Here is an 18,577-nt window from a genome sequence, read left to right as displayed (position 1 = left end):
TTGAGCTGGAGAAATGAAGCTCCTTCTTGATGCTGAAGGATGCTGAACCCAAGTGGCCTAGACTTAGAGGACGATGTATTTATAGTTGAAGGCCCCCTGAGCCCCTCTGGGGAACACAGTGTAGTGATCAGCTTGACTTCATGGGAGCTATGCAAATGCAAAAGGAAACTGTGCAACACTGAGTTGAGTTGTGCAACTCTGGTCAAACTGCAATGACAGAAAATGAGGAAGCAGTCCAGGAACAAACTTTATGGGTGATTTCCTATTGCTCTTAAATCTCAAACTGTATGAAGTGGATCCACAGGACGATATGCAAGAAATTCACCTCTGACCCTTGTGCCATGCCCACTTAAAAGAATCTCTGGATTGGAAGTTGGCTACCCCAAGAGGAAAGATGCAGGGTGATAGGTTAAAGCTGTTGTTTTTGTTCACTTATTTAAAATGTAGGTTATGTCATTGCTGTCCCTGCAGTGGCTCCCTCCTTCACTCAGCATGGAAGCCAAAGTCATTGGGATGGCCTTGGTTGGCCCTCTGTGCTCGAATACCCAGGGCTGTGACCTCCTTCCCTACTTGCTCCCTCTGCTCATTCCATTCCAGTCACATGGCTCTCCACCGTTGCACTGGCCGTCGTCTCTTCCCCAGACCATGGCATGGCTAATTCCTTCTCCTCTTTTATCTTTGCTCAGCAATCAGCTTCTCAGTGGGGTCTCCTCTGACTGCTCTATTTCACATGGAAACTTCTCCTCCTGTCTATCTTTCCCCACTAGAACATGAGTTCAGAGGCAGAGACTTTTGTTAGTTTTGTTTACGAATGCTTTCCTAGTGCCTACAAGATCTATATGATGTGTTGTATTATCTACCTGTCTTTCCATATAAAATGAATTATATTTTTTCCTATATAAATCTCTTTGATGCATACTGATAATATTAATAAGGTTATCTATTGTCCTGACTTTAATACTTTGAATTTACTGTTTTCATGTGAGTACCACCTTTTATGTCCCGTGGGTATGGATGTTTGTACTTGAGCATGGCAGTACGGACTTGGTTCTACCTTGTGAGTTGGCTAGATGTTTATCCCTCCGTTTCAGCCAGTTAGAACTCTTTTCTTTCGTGGCTGTGCTGCTGATTTTGATCTGTGTGATGCTAGTGTGTGAAAGAATGTTCCACTGTCCTTGCTGAGAAGGGAATTATTCCATTGTTAGTGGGTCAGTTGCATCCTCTTCATATATAGATGAGACTCAGGCATCAGTTTGGGAGGTCAGATTGCCCACCTCTAGTTTCTACAAGGCACTATCCATCACTTGTGAAAATCAAGAAATGTTGCCTTCAAGTTCTATGAATATTTACTGAACATTTTCTCTGAAGAGAATAATTATTTAGGGCTTAATCTGAGAAGAAAAACTGAACAAGTAACCATAATAAAAAGCTAAGTAGAAGTTTAAAATACTGGGTATTATCTTTTCATTTGTTTATTCCTTTCTCTCCAGCAGATTTTAAATTTCTGGAGGATAGGCACTTGTCCTTTAGCTCTCTGTTCCCTGATGGTGACTTGTGTGTGGTAGGTTTGTGGGTTTGATTAGTAATACAGTTGAAGTACTAATTCCTAGTTCTGCATCCTAGTTGGGTGTAAGACTAAGGTCAGAGTTTAAAGGAAGTCAAACAGAAAAAGTTAGCAAAATTATCTAGTTTCCACCTCAGTTTTCATGGATTACTGTGGAAAAAGAGAAGGGAAAACTGAAAGAAAAGAACTGTTATTTCTGATAATGTTATATTCTATTTAATTCAATGATGGGAACGTACAGTGTCTTGGTTCGTACTAAGGAAATAAAACAGGTAAATATAAGGCTTGATAAGGATGGCTTGGTGCCTTGATGAACCTTTTGGTGGTGATATGTGTACTGTGTCTTAAATCCTACTTGCAGTGTTATTTTAGTATTTGCTTTGTATTCTTTGATTTAATGAACAGAACCTAGAAGAGTCTTAGAAAGAAGTTCTTTCTTATGGCATCCAGTTTCTTATTTGCATTCTACAGATGCAGAAAAAGTTTACTCTACCAATGTGTACTCTAATATACCTGATTATATTTAACTGAACATTTCTTTTAAATTCTCCACTTGAAACTTTGAGAAGGGTCAGTCAGTTCAGTTGCTCAGTTGTGTATGACTCTTTCTTACCCCATGGACTGCAGCATGCCAGGCTTCCCTGTCTTTCACTAACTCCTGGAGCTTGCTCAAATACATGTCCATTGAGTCGGTGATGCCATCCAACCATCTCATCCTTTGTTGTTTCCTTCTCTGCCTGCCTTCAACCTTTCCCAGCATCAGGGTCTTTTCCAATAAGTCAGATTTTTGCATCAGGTGGCCAAAGTTTTGGAGTTTCAGCTTCAGCATTGGTCCTTCCAATGAATATTCAGGACTGATTTCCTTTAGTATGGACTGGTTGGGTCTCCTTGCAGTCCAAGGGATTCTCAAGAGTCTTCTCCAACACCACAGTTCAAAAGCATCAATTCTTTGCACTCAGCTTTCTTTACAGTCCAACTCTCACATCCATACATGACCACTGGAAAAATCATAGCTTTGACTAGATGGACCTTTGTTGGTGAGGTAATGTCTCTCCTTTTTAATATGCTGTCTAGGTTGGTCATATCTTTTTCTCCAAGGAGTAAGAATCTTTTAATTTCATGGCTGCAGTCACTATCTGCAGTGATTTTGGAGCCCAAGAAGATAAAGTCTGTCACTGATTCCACTGTTTCCCCATCTATTTGCCATGAAGTGATGAGACCAGATGCTATGATTTTAGTTTTTTGAATGTTGAGTTTTGAGCCAGCTTTTTCACTCTCCTCTTTCAGTTTATCACATTCTGCCATAAGAGTGGTGTCATCTGCATATCTGAGGTTATTGATATTTTTCCTGGCAATCTTGATTCTAGCTTGTGCTTCGTCCAGCCCAGCATTTCTCATGATGTGCTCTGCATATAAGTTAAAGAAGCAGGGTGAAAACATACAGCCTTGATGTACTCTTTTCCCAATTTTGAGCCAGTCTGTCTGTCATTCCATGTCCAGTTCTAACTGTTGCTTCTTGACCTTCATGCAGATTTCTCAGGAGACAGGTAAGGTGATCTGGTATTCCCATCTGTTTGAGAATTTTCCACAGTTTTTTTGTGAGCCACACAGTCAAAGATTTTGGCGTAGTCAATAAAGCAGAAGTAGATGTTTTTCTGGAACTCTCTTGCTTTTTCGATGATCTAATGGATGTGGGCAGTTTTATCTCTGGTTCCTCTGCCTAAATGCAGCTTGAACATCTGGAAATTCACAGTTCACGTACTGTTGAAACCTGGCTTGGAGAATTTTGAGCATAACTTTGCTAGTGTGTGAGATGAGTGCAATTGTGCAATAGTTTGAACATTCTTTGACATTGCCTTTCTTTGGGATTGGAATGAAAACTGACCTTTTCCAGTCCTGTGGCCACTGCTGAGTTTTCCAAACTTGCTGGCATATTGAGTGCAGTACTTTCACAGCATCATCTTTTAGGATTTGAAATAGCTCAACTGGAATTTTATCACCTCCACTAGCTTTGTTCATAGAGATATTTCCTAAGGCCCACCTGACTTCACATTCCAGGATGTCTGGCTCTAGGTGGGTGATCACACCATCATGGTTATCTGGGTCATGAAGATCTTTTTTGTATAGTTCTTCTGTGTATTCTTGTCATCTCTTCTTAGTATCTTCTGCTTCTGTTAGGTCCATACCATTTTCTGTCCTTTATTGAGCCCATCTTTGCATGAAATGTCCCCTTGGTATCTCTAATTTTCTTGAAGAGATCTCTAGTCTTTCCCATTATATTGTTTCCGTCTATTTCTTTGCATTGATCACTGGATGGCTTTCTTATCTCTCCTTGCTGTTCTTTGGAACTCTGCATTCAAATGGGTATATCTTTCTTTTTCTCCTTTGCCTTTCACTTCTCTTCTTTTCTCAGCTAGCTGTTTGTAATGCCTTCTAAGACAACCATTTTGCCTTTTTGCATTTCTTTTTCTTGGGAATAGTCTTGATCACTGCCTCCTGTACAATGTCATGAACCTCCGTCCATAGTTCTTCCAGCACTCTATCAGATGTAATCCCTTGACCTCCCTTGAGAGTGGTCAGAATGATCTATTTTGAAGCTGTAGTGAGTTTGTTGTTTTAGTGACAGTAGATACATCCCTGACAGCAGCATGGTGGGTGGATGGTATCTAGTCAGTTCCTAGTAAGTGTTCTGATTGACTCATATTCTCTGTTAATGTCCCAGCAGAGGAGACAAAAACAAAAAAAATTTAATTTTTATTCATTTTTTAATGCAAAATACATTTCCTATTGGGATACAACAATGTTGCAATAATTTCAGGTGAACAGTGAAGGGACTCAGCCACACATATACATGGATCCATTCTCCCCCAAATGATAAAACAACATTTTTGTTCTAAGTTGCTCATGCAGTTTATGCCAGCTTAAGGCAAATTGAGTTTGAGTTTCATTTCACCTTTTTTCTATTGCCTACTGACTTTGTGTTAAGGGTAGAGGTGGGACCCATGCAGATGGATAAGATAATTCTTGCTTTCACAGCGTACTTGAGACAGATATATGCACAGTTACAATTCAGAGTGTACCTTTGGAGGTAAAATAAAGGCGAACAAGGAAGTAACAGAGACAAACAGTATATGGCTTCCACCAGTGCTCATATAAGTAAGTACAGATGAAGGCAGAAAATACCAATGTTGCAGAATGTGGAGAGAGCTCAGAGGGAGAGTAGAATCACGTGAGACATGGGCATATCATGAGAGGGAGAGCATTTTCTTTTGTGAACTCAGAAAAGTGGATTCTGAGCTATTTTGTCCTGATTCTTTTTCTTCTCCTCGTTTGCAGCTTCTAGTACCCCTGCTGTGAACATTCAGCCAGATGTTTCAGGAGCCTGGGACTGGCATACCAAACCAGGTAAAGATCAGCAGATGAATTTTGTGCCACATAATTGGTCACTGGAGCATAATCCTTCACCCAAGGTGAAGTGAGTACTTGCAGAGTGCTAGCCCCATTTATGGAAGTTACTAAAGGTTCCCAATCTGAGAAAGCTTTTCACATTGCCCTTGATGACATGGTAGTGCTGCATGTCTTATGATAATTTCTCTAAGTCTCAATTTGCTAAATGTTTGCCGTGACAATAGAGTTAGACAGATCTGGGTATACATCTAACTCAACCATTTAGAAGCTCTTGAATTTTTTTTTACCAGTCTGAACTTCAGTTTTCTTATCTGTAAAATGGAATTCACAATTCTTATCCCACACAGTTTAAGTGAAATTACTTACATGAAATTTTCTGGTATAGAGTAGGTGTTGCATAATCTGAATGGTTTTCTCTCTTACAGAGAACTTGTTTTAGATCTGAATTTGTCTATAGTAAATAAATTCTCTTTCTTATGGCTAGTATTGTATTTTTTGAGAGCCATCTTGTGTGATTATCTTTCTGACACTGTGCAAGTTACACACACACACACACACACACACACACACTATGTCTGTCACAGCAACTTTCTAAAGCAGTTGCTGTTTCCTTATGTAACCAATGAGAAAATATCGACACTCAGAAAAGTTAAGCAACGTGTCAAAGGTCACTCAGCTAGGAAGTGGCAGAACCAGAATTCAACTCTGACTCCTCTCATAGGAAATCCCATAGGAAAGAATGGAGTCAGGTGACATGAGGTAAGCACCAGATGTAATGGTTTAGAGGAGTGGCTGCTACTGCTAAGTCACTTCAGTTGTGTCTGACTGTGTGCGACCCATAGACGGCAGCCCACCAGGCTCCCCCATCCCTGGGATTCTCCAGGCAAGAACACTGGAGTGGGTTGCCATTTCCTTCTCCAATGCATGAAAGTGAAAAGTGAAAGTGAAGTCGATCAGTTGTGTCCGACTGTTAGCGACCCCATGGACTGCAGCCTACCAGGCTCCTCCGTCCATGGGGTTTTCCAGGCAAGAGTACTGGAGTGGGGTGCCATTGCTTGGTAATGACTTATACCTTTTCTGTTCCCTGTCCTTGCTCCAGGTCACTACTCCCTTAAATTAGGGAAATGGGGTCTAGCTACTTCTAACATATTTGCAAACCTTGTCCTAATTTGCCCTTAGAGATGAGGTGAGCAGTAGCTCTAGATTTCTGAACTTCAGAATTCAGCCTCAGACAACTAATTCATTTGCAATGACCTTCTTATTTTTTTCAGGAGGTTTTGGAATGGGAAGCAAATCAGCTGCCACCAGCCCAACAGGCTCCTCGCATGGTACTCCCACCCATCAAAACAAACCCCAGACTCTGGACCCTTTTGCTGACCTTGGGACATTAGGTATACACATAACAAATGAAGATACATACTTATTTTGGCTACAAAGCCTCAAATCTAAATCTTTGGGGTTAAAAATAAGCTGTAGTGTTTACCTGGGATCTAAAATAATCTGTATTTTTAAGCTATATTCTAAAACCTAAAGCTGTCTTTTTAGAAAAGGAAACAGGCTTCAAATACTGGGTTGGAGCTAACCCCTATTAATGCATTTCTCCAATCCCTGAGTTTGGAGTAGTAGTAGTGTAAATAAAGTTAGAACTTCTGGGAGCATCTGAAAATAGAGTTTGCACCGAAAGTAGTGACTATGTAGGGAAACAGTGAGAGACAAGGGTGGTCAAATAGAGCTGTGCCACGAGGGGCCTGCTGTGTGCAGGTCTTATTCTGAAGTTGCCAGTGAGGTCCTCACACTGTGCCTCTCTTCTCTCCATGGGCCACAGTCCTCTCTGGTCAGTTTGTAATCTTCCATACAGAAAATAGACCCTCTGGAGAGTATTTCTAAAGAGTTTTTTCATCAGATGTTAATTATTATTATTATTATTATAGGATAAGTGTTTTATCCAACCAGTCCATTCTGAAGGAGATCAGCCCTGGGATTTCTTTGGAAGGAATGAGGCTGAAGCTGAAACTCCAGTACTTAGGCCACCTCATGCGAAGAGTTGACTCATTGGAAAAGACTCTGATGCTGGGAGGGATTGGGGGCAGGAGGAGAAGGGGACGACAGAGGATGAGATGGCTGGATGGCATCACTGACTCGATGGACGTGGGTTTGAGTGAACTCAGGGAGTTGATGATGGACAGGGAGGCCTGGCGTGCTGCAATTCATGGGGTCGCAAAGAGTCGGACACGACTGCAATAATCAAAGTCCACGGAAGCTGGTGTTTCCAAAACTACTCACTCATAAAACACGTAATTGAAGTTCACTGAACCCAGTGTTTCCAAAATTACTTGCTCATAAAGCACTTCAGTTCAGTTCAGTTCAGTCACTCAGTCGTGTCCAACTGTTTGCGACCCCATGAATCGCAGCACGCCAGGCCTCCCTGCATCGGTGCTCGTGCTGATGCTCCCTAGAGAGGGGTACAGTGTGCAAGGTTCTGTTTTACCAAGAAATCTCTCTTCAAGGTGTAGTTGATTGGACTAGTGTGTTTTGAAACTTTTTCCCTCCTCCTTTTCCATCCTCTCCCGTGAAGTGCAGAGTTGTTAAATAAGGATGAGGTAGCTCTGACACAAAGGTTTAAATAAGCCAACTTGATATTTTAGTTTCCCCAAAAGGCCTCCGGAAGCATTTAGAGCTGAATTATCTGCAGGGAATGAGAACATGCTACCGTTTTATTTTTCTTAGTAGTTATGTTAGAATCTTGACCTTTCCTTTTATATAATTTAGATCTTCTTTCCTTTTAAGAATTTCTCAAATTATTTTCCCTTTTTTTGTATCTTAAAGTTCAAATTTTAGAATAATAACATTCTATAAAACAGTCAAAGTTCTATTTCAAGTACAATCTTTTCAGTGTTCATTTTTTACCCATTTATTCATCCCACAATTAATTATTAAGTGCCTTCTGTGTTCTAACATTGTTTTAGTGAAAACCAACCAGCCAAACTAACAAAACCAAAACTAAATTCCTTCTTCTTAAAGTTGATATTCTAGAAGGGGAAATAAACATTAAATGAATAAATATACAATATAATGTCAACCAATAAAAGCAATTAATGTTTAGCTGGACATTTTACTCTGTACCAGGGTCTATTTTAAGTGCATTACATATATCATTTCATTTAATCTTCCCAATATTTTTTGAAGTAGAAACTATTATAATCCTCATTTTACAGATGAAGAAACGGACACGGAAGTTTCAGGAACACGCCCAAATCACAGGGTTTCAGCACCATGAACTCTAGGTCTGTGGCTTGCACTATGACCCCATGAGGAGTCCTGTGAAAAAATCAGGCAGAAAGTGATGGCGCGTGGGGGATGGGCCAGGGTGTTATTTTAAATATCGAGTGGTTAGGGAAGGGCCTTACTGAATAGGTGACCTTTATAAGAAGTTCTTTTAAAAAATTCAGCATCATGTCTTGCATCTAGTTGTCATGTCCTTTTAGACGCCTTTCACCTGGAATCATTCCTCAACCATTCATGACATTGATATTTGAAGGGTACAGGCCAGTTGCCAAAGTCTTGATTTGTTAACTTTGATCACTTGGTTAAGGTGATGTCTGCCAGGTTTGCTTCACCATGAAGTTACCATTTTTCCCTTCAGTAATTAATGAGTAAGCTGGAGAGAGAATTTGAGATTATCCAATTCTCCATCTGACCTTTACCCGCTGGTTTTAGCATTCATTGGTGATTCTTGCCTAAAGCAGTTATTGCCATGATATCTACAAAACTGTGCTTTTCTGATTCCCTTCTTCTTTCTGTATATATTAATTGGCATTTCATTCTAAGGAAGAATCTCCTGTCTCTCCCTCTCCCATCCCCTTCCTTCCTTTCTGACTCCCTCCATCTCTCACATCATAATGGCTAACGGATTCTTTTTTGACTCAGTTGGTTATCATCTATTACTGTTATTATTTAATGTTCACATGGTCCCACATTTGATTTGTGAAAGCTCCTTTCTTCTGACTTCTATATTATTTTCACTTGATTCCATCATTTTTGAGAGCTTTCTTTATGGCACAAGGTTTCCTAGGCTTCTCTTGAACTTCTTACATGCCTGTCCTATAATCCAGCATTTCTGAGAAATCTCATTCCTTTTTGTGGGGAATGGTATTTAGAAACCAAAATCTCTGCTATAAGTTTGTTTTTTTTTGCTCTGGGGTGGGTGTCACTGCTCTGCCTTCCAGGAGATGGAGATAGGTGATCAGTGGATATTAACACATAATTTACTCCCATCCACGGCCACAGGGTCTTCCTTGCCTTCCCCTGTTCCACATCTGTGTCTTGCATTTCCTTGGATCTCAACAACATTAATAGACAACCAAAAATAGTTTTAGAATAGCTGCATCTTTATTACTACAACAATATACCTACTTGGAGGAGTTCAAGAGTAGTGGTTATTTTTGTTTTTTTTTGCCACGCCTCATAGCTTGCAGGACTTTTCCCAACCAGGGATTGAATCCAGGCCACCACAGTGAAAGCCCATGAATCCAAACCACTAGGCACCAGGGAAATTCAAAAATATTTTTTTGAAGAGTTACTTGTTTTTGAAATGCAATAATTCTTAAAAACTGCTGGGGAAACTAGTTTCCTTTTGCCTCATTTTCGAGTCACATAATTTAGGAAAGGTAAGTGATTTTCCTGAAACTGTACAGCAAATGAGTATATAAGCAAGGGCTACTTACACACTAAAATTTTTGACTCCTAGGCAATTGCTTTAGAGTAAAAATTAAACTTCTAAGTTATATAGCTGCAATTAAAAAAAGATAGCATGCTTCTCCTTTAGGTATTTTCACATTGAACAATTCTGATACAAACACCATAGTTTTTCCCATAGATTCCGATTTAATTAGTTTGGTTGTGGCTTGGGTATAGAGAATTTTTAAAGCTCCCCAAGTGAGTCTAATGCACAGCCAAGTTTGACAACCACTGCTTTTGCTTTTAATGAGAATAGCTGTGGGCTCTGGGTTTAGCTACTACTCTATATTTCCGTCAGTTCTCTGCTTCAGTGGCTTTAAAAATTAGAATTGCTAACCAGTCTAAAAAATATTTAGGAAAGAATTCTGAAAGGGTAACATCAGAAAGCCCTGCAATGTTGATGAGCAGCTTGAGATCAGAGGCAGCATCTGCCATTTCACCACTGTATCTGCAGCCTCATGTGGAGAAGACGCTCAATAGTGTATTATAAATGAACAAATAAATGGCAAAGCGGTGGGAACATGGAAGAATTTTTTAAGTTTTTCAGGTCTTTCTGTAGTTACTGACTTTTTAAATAATAAACGTAATATATTCAGAAAGAAGATTGTAAGCATCCTTAAAATAAAAGATGAAATTCCAGTGTGGAATGTCTACCCAACCTCAGGTATGTTGAGGTGCTGTTGGCAGAGGGGCCCAGAGGCTCACAAAGAAGGGCTTCACGACAGGGGCGATGCCAGCCTGTAGTGCGCAACAGTGCCATTCCCTTTTTCTATTACCAAGTATTTATTGAGCCTTTATGGTGGATGGGTACATGCTGGGAATATGAATTTGCATTATTTTAAAATGGTGCCTCTTATTTGCTTAGTTCAGGAATTGTGAAGAGCTTTCACATAGTCATTGTGCCTTTATGTTTTTTCTGCGATGTAGACATAGTTCTGATTTTACAGGTGATAACACTGAGGTCAAGGAGATAAGTTTTTCACTGAACTTCAGAAAAGCGAGGATTCTCCGTAGGCTGTTTTCGGCTATTTTCCTGGGGCACTGTATCTGGTACCTAGTTGTTGTTGTTTAGTTACTAAGTTGTGTCTGACTCTTTGCGACCTCAGGGACTGCAGCATGCCAGGCTCTTCTGTCTTTCACTGTCTCCCAGAGTTTGCTCAAACTCATGTCCATTGAGACAATGATGCCATCCAACCATCTCACCCTCTGTCATCCCCTTCCCTCCTGCCCTCAATCTTTCCCAGGATCTGGGTCTTTTCCAGCGAATTGGCTCTTTGCATCAGGTACCCAAAGTGTTGAAGCTTCAGTTTCAGCATCCATCTTTCCAATGAATATTCAGGGTTGATTTCTTTTAGGATTGACTGGTTTTACCTCCTTGCAGTCCAAGAGACTCTTAAGAGCCTTCTCCAGCACCACAGTTCAAAAGCATCAATTCTTTGGCACTCAGCCTTCCTTATAGTTCAACTGTCACATATGTACATGACTACTGGAAAAAAACATAGCTTTGACTATACGGACCTTTGTTGGCAAACTGATGTCCTTGCTTTTTTAATATACTATCTAGGTTTGTCATAGCTGTTCTTCCAAGGAGCAAGTGTCTTTTAATTTCTTTATAATTTCTTAGCTGTACTTATCATCCTCAGTGATTTTGGAGCCTAAGAAAATCTTTTTGCTTTCTGGTACTTGGTAATGCTCAACAAATACTGATGAATGAATATATGAATGAATGAATAAATAAACGAATGTAAGAATGAATGCATGAATGTGTGATGGAGCAGAGACAGATTGGTTCCAAGTCTGCTGGTCATAACACAGCATTCCCAGTGGGAGTGGGAAGAGGAACCCACATCAGACCAGAGGAACAATACTGATAGAAAGAAGAGACAGTAAGTGAGGGATGACTCACTTACTCAGAGATTTGTAGTAAAAGACTCAGAGATTTGGAGAGGAATTTGAGATTATGGATGCAGGAAATGAACATGACATGTGGAGATGGGAAGTTCATAGTCAAGTCCCAGCTCCATGAACTAGATGTGTGACCATAAGCCTGTAAGTATACCAAGTATACCTCCTTTATTTCCTTATCTTTAAAGTGGGGCCAAACTGTGGAAAATGGTATGGACATTTTTCAAAAAACTGAAAATAGAACTAACTTATGACCTAGCAATTCCACTCTTGGGTATACATCTGGAAAAAAACCCCACTAATTTGAAAAGATATGTGCACCCCAATGTTCATAGCAACATTATTTACAATTACCAAGATATGGAAGTGACCAAGTGTCCGTCAGCAGAGGAGTGGTTAAAGAGGATATGGCATATGGCAGTATACACAGTGGAATACTATTCAGTCATAAAAAGAACAAAAATTTTTGCCGTTAATAGCAACATGGATGGATTTGGAGGGCATTATGCTAAGCGATGTATGTCAGAGAGAGAATGACAAATACTGTATGATATCATTTATATGTGGAACCTGAAAAATACAAGAAATACAGCAGATAAGAAGCAGACTCACAGATATAGAAAACAAGTTAGAGCTTACCAGTGGGGATTAGGGGGAGGGCAAGAGAGGGGTGAGGAAATGGGAGGTACAAATTATTGGGTATAAGATAGGCTCAGGGATGTACTGTAAAACATTGGGAATATAGCTAAGATTTTGTAATAACTAAATGGAAAGTAACCTTTAAAAATTGTATGAAAATGAAAAAATAAATGGTAATTTTGACAAAGAAAAATAAATAAAGTGGAACCAGTAATACTACCTATTTCCTAAGGATGTGTGTAGATTAAAGGCAGTAATAGTCATAAACATATTTTGTAAATTCTAAAAGAGCTATATAAATGCTATTTTATTATCACTGTTGCTTCGGTATTGGTGCCTGAAAGGGTTCCTGGAGATCACCTCTTCAAACATGAGTCACAGCTAGTCTTCATATTTTGGGAAAAGCCCAGCATTTATGCAGTGAGTACTTAGGAGTTAGGAGTTACAGAGTCAGGATTCTACTTAAATTCCCAGGACAGAGTAATATCATTTTTTAAAGCTTGAATAAGTTTCTTTACCCTATTCAGAGTTGTCAGAGTGTTAGCTGTGTTTACTCTCCTGCAATGAAATGCAAGTAGTGTGAAATTGAAACCTAGTTATGAAATTTTAAAACACCTTTGTTTACTCGTGGGCACTAACCATGCTGGTATTTATAACAGACAGTGAATAATCCCGATCGTTGATGTTTAAGTAGCAGCTTCACCAGTGAATGTATTTTTGTTTTATTCCCTGTTCTTGTCATTTGATAGATTTTGCTCAAGTTAAGAAATAGAATCTTCTGAGAGGGTGGGAGGGAGAGCTGCAATGGCACTGTGGAGGAGCCAGGGCTCGTCTGGCTTGGAGTCAGACTTGGACGCGGGTCCCAGTTCTGCCACTTTCTGGCTGTGTAACTTTCAGAAAATCGCTTACCTATTCTGAGCTACAGTTTGTTTATCAGAAGGAAAAATGGAACTGTTAGTAAATACCTAAAAATGTCATTGTGAGGATTAAAGGAAAATATATGAATGCAATTTATTTAGCTATTCAGTTCAGTTCAGTTCAGTCTCAGTCGGTGCGACTCTTTGCGACCCCATCAATTGCAGGATGCCAGGCCTCCCTGTCCATCACCAACTCCTGGAGTTTACTCAAACTCACGTCCATCGAGTCGGTGATGCCATCCAGCCATCTCATCCTCTGCTGTCCCCTTCTCCTCCTGCCCCCAATCCTTCCCAGCATCAGAGTCTTTTCCAATGGGTCAACTCTTCGCATGAGGTGGCCAAAGTACTGGAGTTTCAGCTTTAGCATCATTCCTTCCAAAGAACACCCAGGACTGATCTCCTTTAGAATGGACAGGGTAGGAAGGCTAATTATGCCACTAGTCAAGGGAGGTTCCACTAAAGTCTTTGTAAGCAGTGACTTGGGACACAGGAGTTAGAGGCTACTCACAATAGCATTACCTTCTTTCTCTCTTTCTCTTTCTGTTTTTCCTGTAGGTGGTTCTTCATTTGCCAGCAAACCTTCCACACCAACTGGATTGGGTGGTGGATTTCCACCTCTCAGCTCGCCACAGAAAGCATCTCCCCAGCCCATGGGTGGGGGGTGGCAGCAGGGAGGGGGCTACAGCTGGCAGCAGACACAGTCCAAGCCACAGTCCAGCATGCCCCACTCCTCTCCCCAGAACCGGCCCAACTACAACGTGAGCTTCTCATCCATGCCTGGGGGCCAGAACGAACGTGGGAAAGCAGCAGCTAATTTGGGTAAGGATGATGGTATGGGGCCTGGCTAGAGGGTACCCAGCGGTATGCATGTCTGAAGAAGGACACAGGGAATTTGGCAGTTTCTGAGGCAGTCTTTGAATTGTAATGACGCAGCACGATCCCTCCCAGTGCTGTGCCTGGAGCTCCTAGGTTTATCATTCTCCCCACACACTGTGGTTTTGTGAGTGCTGGCTCACCTGTCTGCCTCTCTCCACACTGAGACCAAATGGTGGGCAGGGACTGGGTCTTTTTTTGACTCATTAGCATTAGCACCTAGCAGAACACTAGACAGGTAGGAGGCACTAAAGGAGTATTGAATGGAAGTGAGTGGATGGGTGGATGGATCTTGAAACTGCCATCCCTTTGAAAGAGGGGGTGGAAGACAAAAGTTGGAAACATTTCAAGCACTGTGTTCACGTTTTCTCTTGGCTCCCAGTTAGAGGAGTGTACATGTCTTGGACATTTGGTCTTGATTATGCTCTGGCTGGGGGATGTTCCTGAGATCTTTGGGTTTCCTGTGATGGTTTTTCCCTCTCTTCTGAGAAGAAAGTTAAAAGAACACAAAGTGGCCCAAAAGCTAAGGCTGGAGGATAACTCTGGATGGGATTCTTTCTTTTTTCAAATGGGGTTCTTGATAGCAAGTGGAAAATAATATATTTTTCATAGAAGGGATGGTTACATTTGAATTTTCTAAAAGGCCTGTAATGATATGTTTTACATCTCAGTTGATTTCATTATACCCAAGAATGGAATGTATAGGGACATGATGAGGAAACGGACCTTTCTATGGAACATGTTAAAGGAAATTCCTCTACTTTTCCTAGTAGCTTTAGCTGACATCTTTTGAGGGCTTATTATATGTCAGGTGCTATTCTAAGCAGTTTTCACATATTATTTCATATAATCTCCAAACCCTTGTTGTAGACAGAGATCAATAGTTTTCTTAGTCCATACAGCTTGTAAGTGACAGAGCCAAGATCTACCAGGGCAATGTGACTCCAGAGCCCCTACCATTCACCACCACACCCTGCTTCTCACGATACTTACATGGCAAGGAGTCTTTTTTAGGTCTTTGTAACATTGTGTTTGTTCTTTGGTTAGCAGTGGATATTCTCTGGTAATTCCGTAGAGTCATTTGGCTTCCCCTCCATTTTTATTCTGAGTAGATATGGGGTGAGTGTTGTCAATCAATAAACACTTACGGAGTATCTTCAGTGTAGAAAACATTGGGGATACAGCTGCAAACAAGACAGACAAAACCCCTAATCTCAGAGCACCCACATTTGAGTGTGTGTGTGTGACAGTGTATGTTCAGGATGCCTGACAGAAAGTTTCAAGTGAGACAACAGTGTTGGTTGAAGGCATGGACTGAATGGACTCTTGTGTTGTGGTTCTGTTTTAACAGCAAACATTTAATAGCCAGGCACTGTTTTGAGCACTTAAAAATATTTAACTCGCCAATTTTCACAACAACCTTATGAGATAAGTCATGTTATTAACACCACGCCTGGTTGACAGATGAGGACACTGAGGCAGGAAGATGGTAAGGAACTTGTCCCAAGGTCACATTGCTAATAAAGGCAGAGCTGGAATTCAAACCTGGGGGTCTGTCTCCAGAGCCCTTGCCATTTGCTACTACCACGCTAGGCTGCTTTTCCAAGCAGATTGATAAAGATTGTGAGGCCAAAACCAGACTTAGGGGAAAAGAGTTCTGTGATGGACTAAAAGTGTCCCGAGTGTGGGCAGGAAAGCAGCAGTGTGCGTGCATTTCAAGCACCGAAACCCAGGTCATAGGCCAATCACTGCTGCTTGCCAGTTGTATGACTGGGGCCTGAGGTGGGGAGGGAGCAGTGGGTACAATCGTGACTGTCCTCATCTGTGAAAGGCTGGAACGGTGGACATGGAATCATGGAATTAGGTTAGTGCAACAACCCAACCTCGAGTCTGAGCTTGGCCGTGGACACTGCATGTGATCCTGAACAGATCTCTTAAGTTTTCCAGACTTCACTTTCTCATCTATAAAATGGACATGACAGTCTCATACTCTACTCACAGGCTAAGTGAGAGGATTAAGGGGCATGGTGCCTGTGAAAGCCCTATGCAGTGTGCCTAAGTGTTATGATACTATGTTTATGAGTAAACACTATAATAATTTTAAAAATACTATGTTGCAGAGGGGAAACAAAAAGCAGCTGACTTTGAAGACCTGCTCTCTGGTCAAGGTTTTAATGCTCACAAAGACAAAAAGGGACCTCGAACAATAGCTGAGATGAGAAAGGAGGAAATGGCTAAGGAGATGGATCCTGAGAAGTTAAAGGTGAGTGAGCCCCAGGCCCGCAGTGACTATCGTGTTGTGTGGAACCGTCAGTGTGGGACTAACCTATAGAAGGTGCCATGCTAAGTTTCTAGCATCTACCATATTTCATTTGGTTCTTGTAGTTCTGATTTGAGTATAGCTGTGTCCTTTAATAGAAAAATACTTTCAGGGAGTGCTGTATATGTTGTTTCATTTCTTTAGTACAATGCACTTATTCCATAATATATAGTGTAGATTTTCTTCATTCACATTTTCAAATAAGCAATGGCACTCTTTAAGATGTGATCTTATTATTCAGATGGCATTGCAATCTGTAGGTAAGTCATTATGATTTGGTGGTAAGAAGAATGCATTATTTATATTCTCTGTTTCTGCTTTGGTAGCTTTATATAGGACTAGATTGGCTGATGCCCTCAGGATCTCTTCTTTGCTGATAGAGAGGGAGCTATTGATTGATGTGCCTGAGAATTACTCACTCCCATAATGTTAGACCTAGAGGTTTGGGAACGTGAAAGGGATGGAGGCTAAGGGAAGTGGGGTCTCTGGCTTTTACACTGCTTCACTTCACTTCTAACCAGAGCATTTCTACTTTTATCTGTTTCTGATTCTTGGATGTCTAGGTAAGATTTTATTTGGAAAAAGAGAATGTTTTCATATTCTTTTCTTCTAAGGTTTGCAAACCAGTGTCTATAACTTCATTGTTTCATAGATGAGAAAACAGACATGTTACTTCATAGCTGAAGATATTATCTGGACAATGGTTAGTTGGGGGACAAAAGGATGGTTATGTTGATGAATGGTGTGAGGTAGTGAAACAGTTTGTGAAGATCAAGAGAACTGGAAAGCTTGTCACAGACAGGCTGAATTCCCACGTGACAAAATACACTGACACTATTCCAGCCTGGAAGATGAGAGTCTAATCTAGTGCTCCAAAACCAGAATGGCACAACCACTCAATGTTACACATGTTGAAAAACATACCACTGTTGTTTTCCATAATTTGTTGAAGATGCAGCGATACAATTTGCAGTACAATATATGATGCTCTGTTTACATTTGCTATTCACTTCATGCAGTGTTATAAAGGTTTTATCTGCCATAAACACTGTGCTCCATCTCAAGAGCCTTTGTGTATTAGGTAAACTCTGACAATTTTCTGGAAAAGAAAGTGGTTTATGTCTTTTAAACCATGCTTGGTTGTTTAGTTGGTATGGAGTATTTAATTGCTTGGGAGAGTAGTCATCATTCACTTTGACTAAGCTTCTGTTAAGTGCTAACTGCTGATTCATTGTTACAAACCTTTCAATTTAGTGACCTCATTTGTTCCAACTATGGTGATGCAAACTATGAATGGTCATAGTTGGAATGAATGACTAAATGTATTGATTCATTTAACAGACCTTTTCAAGCTCTTTTCCTGCCAGGCATACTGTTTCTGAGTTAGAATGATATGTAAGAAACACTATCCTTCTTCAAACAGGTCTGCCTAATGGCGAGGGGAAAACAAATGCACTATTATGGTGAAGTATAGCACATTTTATGATAGAAATATGTTTAAAAGGTAGCCTGGAGAAATTTGTTTTTGTTTTTTTCAAGGAATTTGTGTGTGTGTGTGTGTGTGTGTGTGTGTGTGTGTGTACACATGTCAGACACTCTACTAGACATAGCAGATAGCAGGGACCCAGACAGACATGATGTGTGCCCTCGTGGAGTTCATACATTAGGCATAAGTCATTAACTCAGAGAGGAAGGAAGGTGTTTAGACTTTCCAAGGTGGAACAGTGTGAAATTCCTGAGCAGGCTTTTGAAGGCTGATAAGGAGTTAACCAGAAAGAAGAGGTGTAGGGGGCGGAGGAAGAAGAGCCGTCCTGGTAGTGGGAAGGATGACCTAGGCAGGTACCTGATGTTGCTGGAGCTGGAGGGGTTTCCAGAGTCACAGTGGAGATGCTCTGGACTCAGAAGCATTTGAATTTCTTAACTGCCCCTGTGTTTACAGATTCTAGAATGGATTGAAGGCAAAGAGAGGAATATCAGAGCCCTTCTGTCCACAATGCACACTGTGCTGTGGGCTGGGGAGACTAAGTGGAAACCTGTTGGCATGGCAGACCTGGTCACCCCGGAGCAGGTGAAGAAGGTGTACAGGAAGGCTGTGCTAGTGGTGCACCCGGATAAAGTGAGTACAACCTGTCCTCCTGCACCCCTGGGGGTGTCTGGTCCTCCTGTCCTTGGTTTATAAGCGTGTGTCAAGGAGTCATACTTTCAACTTGCTTC

The 18,577-nt window shown here is 40.9% G+C and overlaps 1 protein-coding gene across 4 annotated transcripts in view; it reads left to right on the top strand.

Annotated features, from left to right (window-relative positions):
* Window positions 1-18,577, top strand: part of DNAJC6 (DnaJ heat shock protein family (Hsp40) member C6) — a 178,040-nt gene that overhangs the window by 155,583 nt on the left and 3,880 nt on the right. For all 4 annotated transcript variants that reach the window (XM_027537009.1, XM_027537010.1, XM_027537008.1 and 1 more), the window contains exons 14-18: window positions 4,901-4,969; window positions 6,244-6,363; window positions 13,726-13,989; window positions 16,164-16,306; window positions 18,303-18,479. In XM_027537009.1, coding sequence (XP_027392810.1) covers window positions 4,901-4,969; window positions 6,244-6,363; window positions 13,726-13,989; window positions 16,164-16,306; window positions 18,303-18,479 — 773 coding nt within the window. The remainder of the gene's footprint in view (window positions 1-4,900; window positions 4,970-6,243; window positions 6,364-13,725; window positions 13,990-16,163; window positions 16,307-18,302; window positions 18,480-18,577) is intronic.

This window comes from Bos indicus x Bos taurus, chromosome 3 (genome assembly GCF_003369695.1).
Source record: "Bos indicus x Bos taurus breed Angus x Brahman F1 hybrid chromosome 3, Bos_hybrid_MaternalHap_v2.0, whole genome shotgun sequence".
Classification (NCBI taxonomy): Eukaryota; Metazoa; Chordata; class Mammalia; order Artiodactyla; family Bovidae; genus Bos; species Bos indicus x Bos taurus.
Note: the sequence above shows the minus strand (reverse complement) of the source record. Positions and strands in the feature narration are given on the sequence as shown.